The sequence below is a fragment of the Conger conger genome, chromosome 6, assembly GCF_963514075.1.
Source record: "Conger conger chromosome 6, fConCon1.1, whole genome shotgun sequence".
Classification (NCBI taxonomy): Eukaryota; Metazoa; Chordata; class Actinopteri; order Anguilliformes; family Congridae; genus Conger; species Conger conger.
In genome coordinates, this window is record NC_083765.1 from 44,609,736 (window position 1) to 44,626,559 (window position 16,824).

The 16,824-nt window shown below is 43.5% G+C and overlaps 1 protein-coding gene across 1 annotated transcript in view; it reads right to left on the reverse strand.

Moving 5' to 3' along the window:
* Nucleotides 1-3,329: 3,329 nt before the first annotated feature.
* Nucleotides 3,330-16,824, reverse strand: part of LOC133131148 (neural-cadherin-like) — a 205,514-nt gene continuing 192,019 nt past the window's right edge. The window contains exons 32-33 of the mRNA XM_061246326.1: nt 5,800-5,954; nt 3,330-4,331 (exon numbers count right to left, since the gene is read on the reverse strand). Of these exons, the coding sequence (XP_061102310.1) occupies nt 3,795-4,331; nt 5,800-5,954 (692 nt within the window). The 3' untranslated portion in view covers nt 3,330-3,794. The remainder of the gene's footprint in view (nt 4,332-5,799; nt 5,955-16,824) is intronic.

Below are 16,824 nucleotides of genomic sequence, written 5' to 3' on the forward strand. Positions count from 1 at the left end.
AACATCTCAACTTTATTTTCAATTTTGAACAGGAATTTCAATTGAACTAATTTGCATAATCTTTTTATACATCGTAAATTTAAAGGGAAAAGTGTAACATTATTTTTTGCAGCTGTGCAAAGGCATTACTTGCAAAGGAAATTATGTCGAATATATTTGTAAAAATGGATTTATTGAAAACAGTGCTCGTGTCAGTGTGTCTGAATCACTACGCCAAACTATCCTTCACTTTAAGGTCAGCTTCCATCATTCCCGCATCTTCCTGCTTCCTTCCGGCAACTATCACGTCAGTTTACTGTTTACTGTCAGGCTGTCGTGTTCAAACGGGCATTACACGCTGGGGTGATAACCAAGACAAAGCATTTCACAAGCACATACCAATCACATTATCAAAGGTATTCGTTTATTTAAAAAAATGTTTCAAATGCTGTAAATATAAACTAATGGGAAATATTAAATAAAATTATAATAACAATAAAATTCACATCCACTTTCAAAGAAGCCAGAGAGTATACCGCGGTGCTCCCGTTACACATTTTCAAGTTTCACATTTTTGTTTATGCAGCCCAAAGTATTTTTTCATTTTTTTGTATTTTTTTTTTCTATTTACAAAATAAATCACAATCTATATATTCACTGTAAATTATAATCAAGATTATCAGGGATCAGGTTTGCCACTGGAGGTAGCCTACACGTTGGCTAAATAAATAAAAAAAACAACGTGAACAAAACATAGAAAACATACACATTTATATTTGCTTTTGAGGTGATGGTCATATGTGCCCAGCCGCCCGGCTAGGCTATATTTTCAGAGACTGTAGAAACTATAGCCTCACCCCCACGCTCCCTCCGGAAATCTTTTTTTTTTTTGTAATCATCCCGTCACAGAAGGCTTCCTAATTTTCACCTTGGAATCTTATTTCAGCTTGCACTGCTACCTTTTTAAAATCGGCACATTTGAAATCCGATTTTAAATCGTATACTTTGAGCTTCCGCGAGATGCATGGTGCCCTTAGTTCAGGGCATGACAGCCAGCTATCACCTCGCATTAGGATTATCGCCCTGACAGCTTTTAACACACTCCTATCCCTTTCCGCTTGCGCTGTCACGCTCGACGCCTATTCCCGTTCTAAAATAAAAAAGGGAGAAGCGAATGAAAAACTAAAAGGGAGACTTCAATGCGTTGTTAAAATGCATGCCGAACATCGTGGGCGTTGATATAAAATACATAACCCCGTGGGAAGGTCACGCGCCAGTGCGACTTGTCGCTATGCGACAAATCACCTCTTAAAACCGTTATGTTTGTTTAACCTTATGGTATATTTATCTTCGTAAGGTTCACATACCTCACTTATTATAAATATCCAAAAGGGTGTGAACTGAAGAGACGATTTCTTTAGAATTGCACTAAAAACAACCGTGTTGAACAAAGATCCATTGGTCTTGTGTTGGTTAAGAGTGTAGTATCTCCCACACAAGCTAGCAAACAATACATATATATTAGGTGACCCATGTAGGAATTACTGTCCTTTTTATACATAGTCCGCCATTTTAGGGGAGCAAATGTAATTGGTTGCTCAGCTGTTTCTTGGCCAGCTGTGTCTCTTTGCATCATTAGTTCATGCACAAGAAGCTAACAAAATAAATTTGGAGTCTGTTGCTGTTGCATGTTGTCTCTCAACATGAGGACAAAATGTGCCAATGCCAGTAAAGCAGGTCACCATGAGGTTAATAAATCTGAATAAATAGATCAGAGACATTGCCAGAACATTGAGTGTGCCACAATCAACCAGCTGACACATTGTTAGGAAACAAGAACTCACTGGAGAGCTCAGTAATAGCAAATGAACTGGTACTGTAGGCCACAGAAGACCACTGTAGCAGATGAAAGAAGAATACTTTAAATTGTGAAGAAAACCCCTTTGTCAACTGTCAAACAGATTAAGAGCACCCTTCCATGTTCAGGATGTACAGTAGTAATTGTGTAAAAGACTACGATAAAGTGAACACTACCGTACACCAGTATAACCTCATTGCAAGATGCAAACCAATGGTAAGCCCCAATAACAGTGAGCCCAGTTTACAAAAAAATTACAGTATATAAGTATATTAAAACTTCTGGAACAAAGTCTTATGGACAGGTTAGACGAGTATTAACTTGTACCAAAATGATGGAAAGAGGAAAGTGCGGAGTAAGGAGGGAACTGCTCGTGATGCACCCCTCATCTGTAAAACACGGTGGAGGTCGTGTTAATGCTTGGGCAGGTACGGCTGCCACTGGGACTGGCTCATTTGTCTTCACTGATAAAGTGACTGCTGACGACAGCAGCAGGATGAATTCTGAAGCGTACAGAAACATTTTATCTGCTCGGTTTCAGCCAAATGTCAGCCAAAAGTGAAATGTTCTTGGCTGGTACGTCAATCGCCCATCCTGAATTCAATTGAGTGTGCATTTAACTTGCTGAAGAGAAGACTGAAGGTAAAAATGCAGGAGGAACAAACAGCAAATGAAGAGGGCTGCAGTACAGGTCTGGTAAAAGCATCTCCAGGGAAGATACCCGGCATCTGGTGATGTCTATGGGTCAGAGACTTCATGGACTCATTGATTAGCAACCAAGTAATGAAGATGACGACTTTTATGTCAGATTATGTTAATTTGTCCAATTACTTTTGCTTCCCTAAAATGGGGGGGCTATGTATAAAAAGGGGTGTAATTCCTGCACAGATCACCAGATACGGATGTAAATACCCTCAAATTAAAGCTGACAGTCCAATGTGCAGGAGGAGTACAGAGCAACAGAACAACAAAAGACTGTTTCACTGTCCAAATACTTACGCACTGCACTGCATGTCTTACTTTAAAAAAGTGCATTTATTTTCTTTTAGACACTGTAAACTTGCCGTAGACTAAAGTGACCCTGCCCCTCCCGCCTCAGGAAACCTCCCGCCCCCAACCCTCACCCCTTCACCCCCCCCCCCCCCCCCCTCATTCTTGCACTCCTCCCAGGTCGATTCCACACTCTCATCTCTGAGCGAAGCATCAGCGCCTCTGTCTGCCTCCATCTTGGCTGAGGTTAATTTGCATTGATCTTCCGTTAACCTCCAAACACAGTGCGGGCAGCCGACTGGCTGATCCGCATCGCCCGTCATCAGCTGGGATAAAGCCTGTTAAATATATGGATTGCTGGGGGAAAAAAAGCCTTTGCACTTCCACTGCATTGCTTTCCCTTTGCTGTTCTTTTATTTCATTGTTTTTATATATATATATATATATATATATATTTTTTTTTTTACCTCTCAGTGTTCTAAAACACAGCACTTGCGTCAAGCTTTGAAAGGAAATGATGCCCCATGTTTGCTTCTCCCCGTTGTAGTCCAGGATCCATTTTAAAAGGGGGTAATCTCCAGGAAAAGTTTGAAGAATTCCATTTTTACAAGTACATTTTCTGTGATAGTTTTTTTTTTTGTTCATTTTTTTTATTTTAACAATTAAATTGCACCAAGCTCCGAAGATTTGATTTACAGGCAAAACACTTTCCACCAAACTCCTTGTCATCCGCAAGGCGATATGAAACAGCGACCAGAGTCCAGTCTATTGAGTCTGTCACGAAACAAAAGAGCCATTGTTAACACATCGTAAAGCCCCGTTTGCTTTACGGTCCTCACCTCAATAGGAAAGTTGGAAATGGACATTTTTTAAGAGGGAGGCATACGAACACACACACAGAGTGTCCTAAAAGTCACCTCGGGCTCCCCCTGGTCCCTCGTGTCCACCGGGCGTTCAGCGAGCTCAGTCAAAGGTCGCTGCCCTCGGCCCTCTCGTACAGGGCTTTGAGTTTCTCGAATCGCGGCCCCCAGTCCCGTAGCGACTCGGGGGCCCGGTCGTCGTCCAGGCCGGCGGAGCTGAAGGAGCTGAGCGAGCCGGCAGGCGAGCCGCCGCCCTCGGTGGAGAACACCTGCAGTGAGTCGAAGGGCGCCGTGTCCGGGTGCTGGTCGGCGTCGCGGATGATCTCGCACAGGTAGCGCGCCAGGTCCTGGCTGGAGAAGGACAGGCTCTTCCGGGGGAGGTGGGGGGGCTGGCCCAGGCCCGGGGGCGGGGGTCCGGTGGGGGGGACGTCCCGGCGGAGTGTGGTCACGCCGGTGGAGGAGGACGAGGAGGCCGGAGGGGGGGCGCAGGTGGCGGTGGAGGAGGAGGAGGTGGAGGCGTTGGATTTGGTGGAGTCGTGCTGGAGGTGCGGGTGATGCTGGACCCCCCGGGTGTGGCTGTACTGCACCGACTGGGCGGGGCTGGGCTGGAGGGACTTCTGCAGCTCGGCCATGTCGTAGGCGTTCTGGAGAGAGAGAGCGAGAGGGGGTTGAAGAGAGGGAGGGAGGGGGGAGAGAGGGGGTGTGAAGAGAGAGAGAGGGGGAGAGGGAGAAAGCAAGGGTTGAAGAAAGGAAGAGGGAGAGAGAGTGTGGGGGTGAAGAGAGAGGGGGTTGAAGAAGTGGAGAGACGGGGTGAAGAGAGAGAGAGAGGGGGAGAGGGAGAGAGAGAAGGAAGATAATGTGGGAGAAAGAAAGATGAAGAGGAAAGGGGGATGAGAAAGAGGGCAAGTGGTGGAGAGACAGAGAAAAAGGGTAGAGAGAGGACAGAGGAGAAACAGGGACAGGGATATAAATAGAATGAGAAACAAGTAGAAACAGATTTTCATTCCGTTTAAACTCAGAGAGAGCCCGAGGCCCCAGAGCTCTTGCTCATAATGGAAAGGTTTCATTTGCTTCTTTAAAACAAATCAAGGATTTGGAGGAAATCGAACGGTCGGGGAAAACAAAATGTGATAGACGCGCCGCAGCTAAAGTGACTCGCAGGACCAAATTGCGAGAGAGCGGCGAAGGCCGCGGCCCTCCAGAACACGACGGCGTGATCGCGTTTCGCATTAATGCCACTCTGCAGAGACACACACTCTTTAGAAGGTGATTATCGCCTCTCTCGGAGGAAGAGTGGGGAACATCAGCACAGATTACTCCCCCGGCTGTAACTAATCAGCCCAAGAAATTTCTGCATCCTTCGCTTTCTCCCTCCCGCTCCTTTCCTGACTGACTCAGCTGCTCCTTGCAACACTGCAACAGTTCCTTTAACTCACCCCTAGATGGCGATAATGAGCAATTAAATTGAGTGTGGCAGAGGGCACTAGCCCTTTTATAGCACACGCCAACCCCATTAACAAGGTGTTTTTTCAGTTTTGTTTGAAAAAAAGAACCATTTGTACACAGCATTACTAACATTGCTCGTAGCCAGGGCTAATGTCAGGGGTGCACACCAGTTCCTGGTACACACACACACACACACGCACACACACATACACACACGCACGCATACAAACTCACTCCATATTTCCTTCTAACATTTTAATTGTTCATTTTATCTAATGTATCACAGTTACTAGACATTACAGAACATTGATTTAGCACAGCAAGATTTCAATGTAAATGAACATACAGTTCAGTTTGATACTAATAAAAAGGGCAACATGGTTCACACAATATGGATGTAAATACCCACAAATTAAAGCTGACAGTCTCTATCCTCCGATTCATTGTTTTCAAATCATATTTAATGTGTGTCACCGTCCACATACTTCTGTATGTCACTATAAAGTCTATTCCTTTTCACATAAGCAAACGTGCCAGGCCTGGGTAACAACAACATTCCCAGACCAGTGAGAGCACTTAACTATAGCACTAACTAGTAACTTAGTAGTAGCCTCATTGCTACCCGAGTTCTCTGTCCCATCCTAAAATGGCCGACGAAGCTCTTACCTGGTCTTCCTCCCCTCCACCCTCCTCATCGTAGTTCAACACGTTTTCACGGATGTCCTCCCAGCCGTCGTGGTGCGCTGACACGTGGTAAACACCCTCCTTCAGGCCTTTGTAGCTCCTCCAGCGTGTCCACAGGAAGATGCCCAGGAGCAGCACTAGAGGGCACCAGAGAGGGAAGGTTGGAGAGGACAGACAGGTAGGAGAAGAAGAGGAAGAGTTAAGGTTCTGTTCCACTGAAAAAATCAAATCTTCAGTGAAATTGACCTTTTTCTGTTTACTGCTGCAAATCATCCCTCAACTATTCAACTTTCAGGATAATACCACCTTTTGAATGATTACACCATGGGCATGGTGAAATTAGTATAATTATTTACCATCTCTATCTTTGGAGTCTGTTTTGGTCTGATTTATGGATGCACTAGCTTCCGCGATATGACGTACACACGACTGAAACTAATCTTTGAGGGGCAATTTCGGAAGGACGGGGAGGACATTTGACTGATGTCAAACAAGGAGGGGGGAAGAATACACTGCATGAAAGGATACTGAGGGGATACGGAGGGGAACGGAACATTGAGAGACTTTTGATCGGCCACTGGTACTTGATGAAGAATCCATAGTCCAAAGACATGCAGGTTAGGGACTACAGATGAAAATGAGCTCATTAGCTAACTCTGGTACATTTACATTGATGTGGTAACTGAAAATGTTGATTAATGTGCACTGTCCCTGGTAAAAAAAAAAAATTAATTCATGAATAAATAAAAATATTGTTTTCAAGGAAGTGGCTGGAAAAAAAGCTATGGTATGAAAATACACAAGTATTAACATTTTATGAATTTGATGGAATAATACGTGTTCGTATGGTTAGGGGTCATTTTGATTTCAGCCGGTGTTTAAACACCCTTTGGGCACCTGGGCCAGTGGATGTCAGTGTATCCTACTACAAGGCAGCTCCAGTCCTCCAGCAGAAAGAGCAGGTTCCCACAGCCGAGCCCCTTATTAAAGTCTCCCACAGTGGCAGGAGCCTGTAGCATGTTTAGGGGGGACACAGATGCTCAATCATGTCCGCATTGTGTGCGGGAACATCCCGGGAACCTGGCACTCCAGAGACTGGAGTGACATTTAAAGTACATTCTTCCCTAATATTACCTCCTCTAGCCCCTGTCTCCCTCCCGCCTTCTCAATCACTCTCACTCTGAATTCTCCTCGTGTGTGTGTGTGTGTGTGTGTGTGGGGGGGGGGGGTCAGTGCTGTCAGTCTAATTACAGAGCTGAGAGAACGTTCACCTGCCGTGAAAAATGTGTCTGCGGTTTGGCGGGAACACAATGTCGCCCGTTGGGAGCCCCCCTTTGCCCCTCCTCCCCCCCGTCTCCTCCACCCTGTAATCACCAGGTCAGCCCCAGACTGAAATTATTGCATCAATCTCTGTCAGGCAGCTGGAGAGGGCCCCGTCAGAAACGCGCAGAAATCAATATCCGCTCGCCTAGATCCTCCCGTCTCCGTCACTCGCCCGAGCGCAAACGCGCATCCACCTGCCGGCGCTTCCCCCCGCCGTTTACCTCCCCTCCTCGCCCCGCGGACGCGAGCCCGGCCGAGAGGAGGAGGAGGAGGAGCGGGAGGAGGAAGGTTCACGTCGCCCTTTCAGAACCGCCCTGAACCCGGACGACCCTTTCAGCTCCGCACGCGAGGCGTGCTCCACTTCCCGCTCGCGTTCCTGACAAGCCCTCCCGCCTCGTTCCGCCGTTTCCGCGGCGAGCCGCCGTGCGCTTTATCGACCGCCTGACCTCGGCGGTCAGCTCCTCGAGCCACCGCCGATGAAGGGAAGACCCACAATGCATTTCAAATCTGCGAGGGTTCACGCCGCAGTTCCAGGAATCCGTTGCGCGCTTTTCCTGAAATATGCACAATTAAAACGCTTTACGACAACACGTTTTTTATCGGTGAATCTCATTAGCTTACATTGAAAATGCTGCACATCTACACGGCTGCTAAATGTGGACAACTGCATGTGCGTGTGCAGCAGCGCATGTAGAGCTCAACAAGACAAGAAATAAATAAGTGAATAAATAATGTGTGTGTGTGTGTGTGTGTGTGTGTGTGTTGGGAGGGTGAAGGGAATGGTTAGCCTAACATTTCTAGCCGTAAATATCAATCAATCAACCTTTATTTACACTCTGAAAGACACTTTGAGGGACAAGCAACCTCTTCTGCAAGTGCACTGAGTTTACAATGAAAACATACATTTAATAGTATGTTAATTTAATTATTTAATTGAACAGTCAATGATATGAAAGGAGTCTCAGGAGAGTCAAGCTTTAAGATTCTGTACATAATTCCAGGAGGATAGAGTGCGGTAGTGTTTCAGGGCAAAATACTTCTTGGGTAACTCCACAATCTTTCCCCTTCGGGTAAGTACTGTTAATTCATATTCCACTCCACTCAAACAGTGAAGTATATGGAGCTAAATTAATTTGGGCAAATGAAACAATGTTTTTCGAAGCATTGTGAATAATTCATCAGGAGATAAGGAGTTAAAATGAGTAAAAAAAAAAAAAAAAAAGAAGCACACAAGAGTTAGTCATAAGCAATAGAGTTAGCTATTATTATTCTTATTATTATTATGAATTATTATTATTATGTATTATTATGTATTATTATTAGTCATTATACATGATTAGCCAATGCACTAATGTTAACAAAAAACATGTCAACAACATGTTATTAGTTTCTAAATTCATCACCAGCCTCATATATAGATTATTTAATAATCTCAGACACTATTATTATGCAAATAAGACATCTGTGTACAGGCTTCCTCCGACGGTATGTCAATCGGAATTTCATTGTTAAAACGACAGTCAAAATATTAGTCTAGCCTCTCTGTCAGAACCATAACAGCGTTTTGGAAATTCCTGACACAGGCATTTTGTTTATCTTAAGCGGAGGCTTCTGTGTGCGCTTCTACCCACGCTCCCGTGGGAGGGGAGCCAAGCGCAGAGTGGTGCAGAGAGATGTCAGCTAAGCACACAGCAGTTTAGACAGGACATGAGATAATGGGCCTTTTAAAAAAATTCAACTGGTGTCCAAAGAAAATTATTAATGGCGAACGACTGTCAGAATGTGAGCAGCAATATTTTTATTTTGGCATCAAAAACTGCCAAGTTATAGAGAACTCATACTGTAATAACCTGTCATGCCGCATCCGGCCATTAGGGGCAGAATTTGCCCAGTTACCGCAGCATTGAAGTCTCATCCTAAAGCAGTGCTGCTCAACTCCACATCTGCTCCTCCTAGCGTTGCGCTACACCACCTGATTTCACTAATTATTTCACCTGCTTGGTTCGGATAATAGGCTAGTTGGTCAGGTGTTGTGCACGGTTGAAGCGAACACCTACGGAAACAGTGGATGTGAAGTTGAGTACCACTCCTCTGTAGGCCTGGTCTGGGCTCATAGTTCCGGGAATCAATGCTCTCGCACACTGTACACACACACACGCACACATATACACACACACAAATACAGAGTAATGCATACGCACACGCACACACACACACACAGATACAAAGTAATGCATGCGCACACACACACGCACACACACACACACAAATACACACCCACATACATACACAGACACACACCCCACACCACACATTGGCCCCAATAGGAGCTTCAGTCTGCATGCAAAACATACTCCACAGCAAACTGGTTCAAGAAAAAACTAAACAGAACCCCACCGCCTTGACCCGCAATCAGCTCTTAATCCCCCCAGAAACGAGGTGAGAGTCTGATTCCCTGGCCCCTCGATCCCGCTGTCCCCCACACCCCCTGCCCTGCTGCTAGTGAAGGGGGCGGCGTGGCTGCTCTTTCCCACAGAGCGGGGGCTGGGGGGGGGGGGGGGGCGAGGAGGTTCTCAGGCTGAGCTTTGGTACATCAATCCTTAATAATGTTTACTGGGGGAGCCTCGCTGACTGCAAGGCTACAACATACATTACCGCATCTCCTGATCGAAAGACGCTCCTCTTTCTGTCTAACACCACTAAAGGGGGTAGACAAACCCCCATACCAAACCAAAAAGCAGACACATATAAGGCCAGTGTACACGTAGCCATGACTACAGAGCCTAGCTCAAGGCATTCAGCACAATAGACAACCTGGGTAAACCATAACATCATAAATAAATAAATTCAGAAAATCCTGATTTGTGAGTCATGAAAGTAAATCAATTTCACTTGCCGCGTTTCACAATTTTCGTTGGATCACTGAAAAAGTGTATTGAGACTGATGTCAATGTAAATCTGCAAGTCTCCATGTAAACCAGTATTGGGGATGAAGTCACCATTTAGCCTGTAGAATCATTCCACACTAACTGAACCAATGGCTCCCACCTTACGTTCTCAGATTTAACTCTAAACGGCTCTGAGTTATGGAAGATTGCAAAGTTTCTTTCTTTAATTTAAATTATTTTCTGAGTTATGCCTCTTTAAAAAACAGAGATAATAGGAAAAAAAAACACCTGCAAATTCACATTTCATTTTAGAGCATTTTCAGCAACCTGTAAATCTTGTTCTAATAAAGATATCATCACCAACATTGGTGGGGGTGTGCCGCTCAATCCATACATTCTGGCTGTTGGCTCTAAAACTGAAAAAATAATCTGAATGCCCAAAAATGCAAAAATATGCTTTTATGAATGTTTTTGTTTGCATATTTCTAGTGCCAAAATTGGGGTTTGAAGTATATTACATTACGTTACATTACATTACAAGGCATTTAGCAGAAGCTCTTATCCAGAGCGACGTACAATGAAGTGCAGATTGAACACAGGAACAAGTGTGAAGAGGACCCTAGAGGACAGTACGGTTCTGAGTCCTAGCGTGACCATACAGATATAATCGGAACCCTTGAAGAATACATCAACTAACAAACTAGCATATCACGGTTGGCAGCTAGAATACCCCGAGTACAACAATACAATAGCCAATACAAAACACAACAATATCAATATATAACTATATAAGCGCCATTATAGTCTATGTCATATTACGAAGTGCATAGAGTGTTGAACAGTTGTATACATGATGATGTACAAATAACAGGATTTATAGACTTGTAGAAGGTACATTTGTGACCTTCACTGAAGTTGGCACCAGCCACAAATGAACACAACTTGAGCTGTGATGGCCTTGTGGGATAAGTAGCAGCAAGCTGCAAGTAATATATTTTATAAAAATGTTTATTTTTGGGCTGTCTCTTGCTGATAAAATGTTTCCCGTCTTAAAAGACGGCTTTAAAATCTTAATATGTTAGTGTTCAACTGTTTTACTGTTCAAGTATAGGCAATTAAAAATCTTTTTCTAACATTGAGAAAATATTTTGTAGAATCCCTCCCCACCTTCAAGCGCAACCTTCAAGCGCAAACTGAAGACGCACCTATTCAAGCAGCACCTCTCCCTGTCCCTCCCTACCTCCCTGTGAACCTTAATTGTTGTCTTTGTGATTTACTTTGTGTATCGGTATTTTCAGTTGGCTAGGTAAGCAGTATTTGGATAGTTAAGTTTGGTCACTTTTGCTTTGTTGTTTGTTTGTTTATTTGTTCTTTAAAAGAAAAAAAAAAAGGCCCTGGTCCTTATCTTTGTTGTACAGGTAGCAGTTGAAATTGTAGGGTCTTTCAGCACACTTATCCCTGGTTATGGGTATGCACTTTGTTGTACGTCGCTCTGGATAATAGCGTCTGCCAGATGCCATTAATGTAATGTAATGTAATGTAATGTAATGTAATGTAATTTTGATGCATAGTTTCGGTTTGCTTTACATCGGAGTTGAATGAAATACAATATGATTTTGTAGCATGAGTCACACAGCTTCACCATTGTACTGGAGAAGAAATACATAAATCAAAACAAAATCCATCTCAAATAAAAAAAGTGTCCCTCTATCCTAATATATCTAAACATGTAGGTTTAACTACGAGTTCTCTGATTAATGAGTGAGCTTCTATTCAGGGCATCTCCTAGAATTAGTAAGTACAGCATGGAAAAACTGTAAATTAACATTTGAGTGTTCTCAGTTTTAGTAATATATACAGTGTACAGCATGATATATATATATTACATATAGTTATATTTTAAAAATAAAAGGCACACTGGTATAACTTGTTTCAACAGTAGTCCGAGGTCCAAAAATATGAAGATTTTCAAGCTGTCCTTTAAGACAAAAAACATTTTAATAGCAAAATGAGCTTTACACCTAGAGACAGCCCTACTATAGTTTTATGAAAAAATATATAATAAATATATATATTTTCAGGTTTATAGCCAACAGAAATCAAGACATTTCCAGAAATAAAGACATTTCCAGGGTGGATATGTACACCCCTACCAATGTAGTTGATGACACCTTTATCATAACAGGATTTACAGGCTGCTGAAAATGCTCTAAAATGAAATGCTAATTTGCGAGTGAGTTTTTTGCTATTATTTATGTTTTTTAAAGGGGCATAACTCTAGTAGAATTGATAGAAACAACTTTGCAGTCTTTCATAATTCATAAAAAGCAATACAAGAAACTCTGAGACTATGAGGTGAGAGGTTTTTCAAAAATTGGCTGTTTTCACATGGAACGTCTCTGTATCAAGAGTGAAATCCTCACTTAGAACAGTATTGAGACTGAAGTTAAACCAATTAAACCTGTACAGAGGCTGAGGTTCCCATAGAGAATACAGAATATCAAAATGGCAGTTCCCTCTTTAAGCTACGATTGAGACAGCAGTGACCAATTAAATCACCATCAAAGCCTTAACCCCTGTAACTTGTATGGAGTGATGTCACCGTGAAAAACTATAACGCCACTGAAATCCCTGTGTCGGTCCAGCACAGCTTCACGGATCCAGGAGGGGGATTAACACACTAGTCTGATAAAGGCTCGACACACTTGAGCCAGGAGTGAGGCAAACAGGACTGAACCTTTTAAGATGTGATCAGAATGTTCTCAGCTGAACATTCTAATGCTGATGTAACAATCACAGCTGGTAATTGAAGGCAATGGAGTTCCAGAACACTGGCTTAGAATGTTGAAAAAAACAACGTTCTAAAAATAAAAAAAATAAAAAACCTACTCTCTTCAAAGGGTTTTAGAGAAGAGGAGTGTAGAAACTTAGTGTGGAAAAGGAGTGTAAAAGAGCAGTGTGGAATCATTAAGATGCACTGAAAACTGTCCACAGTGACCCAGGCTCTGAGGACACAGGCTCCAGACAGATAACAGAAGGGGAGGCTACCTCCCCCGTCCCCCCGTCCCCCCCAACCCGTCTCCCCAACCCACACTCTGAAACATGACCCGTGTGGAAGCACATTTATACCAGCCAATGAGCTTGCCTTTTCCAGAGACATCAATCCACGCTCGTAGCCTTCCTCCCCGTGTGAAGCAGCAGATCTATAACCCTCAGTTGGCGCAGGGTCCAATTCTGTCGAGGAGTCCTTTCCTGATCAAGGCTCTTGACTGATGAGTAAGAGAGCCAGTCAATTTTATTTGACGGCTAAAACACTGCGGATTAAACCCCAAGCAATAATCTGAAAAACAAACAGTCCCATAGCGTGTATCCTCAGCGTTCGACGCCACCTACTCTGTATGCAGCATTAATCACCACAACCAAACGGCAAAGGAGAACTTCAGCTGTCAGATTTAACAGTGACACGCTTAGCCGCAACTTCCCCCGTTCTGTTTCGACAGCACCGGTCCCCGCAACACAGCCTGTCACTGGACGGGGCCCGAGAGAGAACCGCAGTATCGACCGGGTGAGTGCGCGTCTCTTTCTTAATGAAACACCGCCCCACAGCCCCTCTGTTCCACAATCACAGCTACTGCCCCACTCTAAACCCCCACCCCCCACATCCGTGAGGGCAATGGCGACCTCCCCACCGCCCACCCCCCTGTGATACAGTAACCACTGAAATCTTAAGCAGCCTCCCTTATAGTGTACAGAGATCCAGCGAGCCAATTGCAGCTAACTAAGTGGATAGCTATTTGCAGTTTTGTTCATGGAAAGTTTTAGTATGATATGCTAGCATGCTATCTAGTCAGCTAGTTATGTGTGTGTGTTGCAGTACAACCCATACAATATGAACACATCTGAATTATGATACACAAAAAAACAGAACTGGAATTAAATGAAAAAAAACACCCCAATAATTTACAGAAGTACAATAAGGAAGAAAAAAAAAAAAGAATTAATGACAATACAGCTCATTCTTGTATTATCGAGTTTTAATAAAAATCGCAGGCACCCGTGTCTCCTAATTACTGGCAAGAAGGTATTATATTACATTTTAATTCTCGCGGGTTGGGAAATAACGATTGTGGTCCGCAGTCCGTTGCAGACGCATAAATATTTATTGACAGCGCTTACGGGCAGAGCCTGCTGTGGAGAGGTGAAGAGTGGAATTACGAGGGTCGGTTAAGAAGACACGGGTTCTACTGCTAACGCACACAGCCAGCGGCTCAGCCAAGAGAGCCCAGAACAACAATCTACTATGTGGAGGCTGGAAGTTTAATAATATGAACAATAATAACAATAATAATAATAATTATAATTATAATACGAAAAATTTATTATGATTATGATAATAATACTAACAATAACAACGATAATAATCTGATGCATCTATTTATAATAATAATAATAATAATAATAATAATAATAATAATAATAATAGCGAATACAATAACACCACAAGCCTAAATACAATAACACCACAAGCCCAAATACAATAACACTATGGGTCCAAATACAATAACACCACAAGCCCAAATACAATAACACTATGGGCCCAAATACAATAACACCACAAGCCCAAATACAATAACACCACAAGCCCAAATACAATAACACCACAAGCCCAAACACAATAACACCACAAGCCCAAACACAATAACACCACAAGCCCAAATACAATAACACCACAAGCCCAAATACAATAACACCACAAGCCCAAATACAATAACACCACAAGCCCAAATACAATAACACTATGGGCCCAAATACAATAACACCACAAGCCCAAATACAATAACACCACAAGCCCAAATACAATAACACCACAAGCCCAAATACAATAACACTATGGGCCCAAATACAATAACACCACAAGCCCAAATACAATAACACCACAAGCCCAAATAGCGTCTGAGCCTCCGTGTGTCGTAGCAAGTGCCACATATAGTTTCTCTGATGTTTGCCACAGGCGTTCTGGCAGGGGAACCTGCTTATGTAACCTGTCGTTCAGTGCAGGGGAAACCGGTTATGATAACACCTGCCCCCTTGCCCCCAATTTCAGGTCATAATAATCCAATTCCCCATCCCTCCCCCAAGTCCCCAACCCAGGAAGACTCATGATGGCTAAATCAACTGTATTCAATCTGCACCTTCTAGCAGACCCTCAGTCATGGCTATATTAAACCCGCCCAGCCTTCCCACTGACATCCCGGCTATATTGGAAAAGCACTCCTTCTGCAAGGTGCAAGTAATTTGGGAATGTCGACTTTATCGCCTAAACCGCAGTTCGTCTAGCTTTCGTTTGAAGTTCTTATATTCCGCACCTCGTCCGGACTGCGCAGACACAGAGAAAGTGTTCTCTTGGCATTTCTTTAACGAGTCTCGGCTGTGTTTCGGGGTGGGGTGGGGGAGGGTTGGGATATGCTTCCATTAAATTATTCGATATAGCCTCTGTTTCCCCGAAGACCCACTTAACTGGTGGCACAATGTTCATCCTCAGTCCTAAACTAAGTAACTTTATTTAACATCTCCAGCTCTGAGCCTCTTGTGTAGCCCCTCTATCCCCAAAAGACCCGACCTGTCGGTGCTGGTCCCAAGCAAGATGGCCGCCGGTGCCCATTAAAGATTACGGTTAGTCATAATGAAGTGACCTTAAAAAGTAAGATGCTCCCGAAGACTCTGAAAATCAGAATTGCCAGTGATTCACAGGTTGAAATTATTTGGGAACTACTGCTGTAGGGTATTACACACACTGACAACCCCTGCTTGATAGGACCACCTCTGAGGAAGCGGGTCTCTCCGAGAAGAGGAGTAACTGTCAGATTCAGGAGGTGGAGTTGTGTGGAACCTTCCGGCAGGATGCGGCTAAATTAGTAATTCCTTTCCGCTGGTGATGTCGAGACCGGGGTGAAGGGACCGGCAACAGGTCTTTAATAATTCCAGAGATCTACTCCTTCACCACTTGTTTCATCCAGGGAGGGGTGTTTGGGTGAGGCAGAGTAACGGTCGACCCACAGAGCCCCAGACAAAGGGGCGCGGTGCGGCATTGAGGTTTCCATTAGCCCGGGTCAATAAGGAAACGTCAAACACCATGGCCCCTTTTGAAGGCTGATGAAAAACAAGCTTCAACATTTTACTAGTTTTCACCTGGTACAAATACTGATGGAAAATACTGCTGGAAATTTTAATCTTATGAACAGCTTGACCATATATTTCTTTGTCTAGTATTTTTCTACATAAAATGATATTATTCAATTTATATTCATATTTTTTTTTGCTTGTATACTTTATATCAAATTTTAGTTGGTCACATAATGTCACTGCCACTCGTGGTCAAGAAGACAGATGAAAAAGAGAAAAGGCACATATTAGTTTTAAGAGTACTAAACTACTTATTCAAGTACAGTGTTTCCATAAATATTTATAATACATTTTTAAAAGGCCGACAAAAAATATGACCTTCAACCATTTCTATTTTGCTGGCCCAGGATGGAAGAAGGTACGACTCATTAAAATTCCACCGGCAACTCGGCCAGATTGATCTCGGTTCCAGCGGGTGCCAGTGAACTGTAAACTGTGCACCAACAAATTGGGTAATTAGCACTTAAAAAGCACTGGTCACTCTGGATAAACAAGCTTGTAATCAGAACGTGATGAATAAATATATGAAGCACTAGTACTTTTGGCTTGTTTCGAATCGCTGAGGTGGAAAGCCAACAGAAGTTTGAAAAGCGGCTGGTCCCTTCACCTCAGT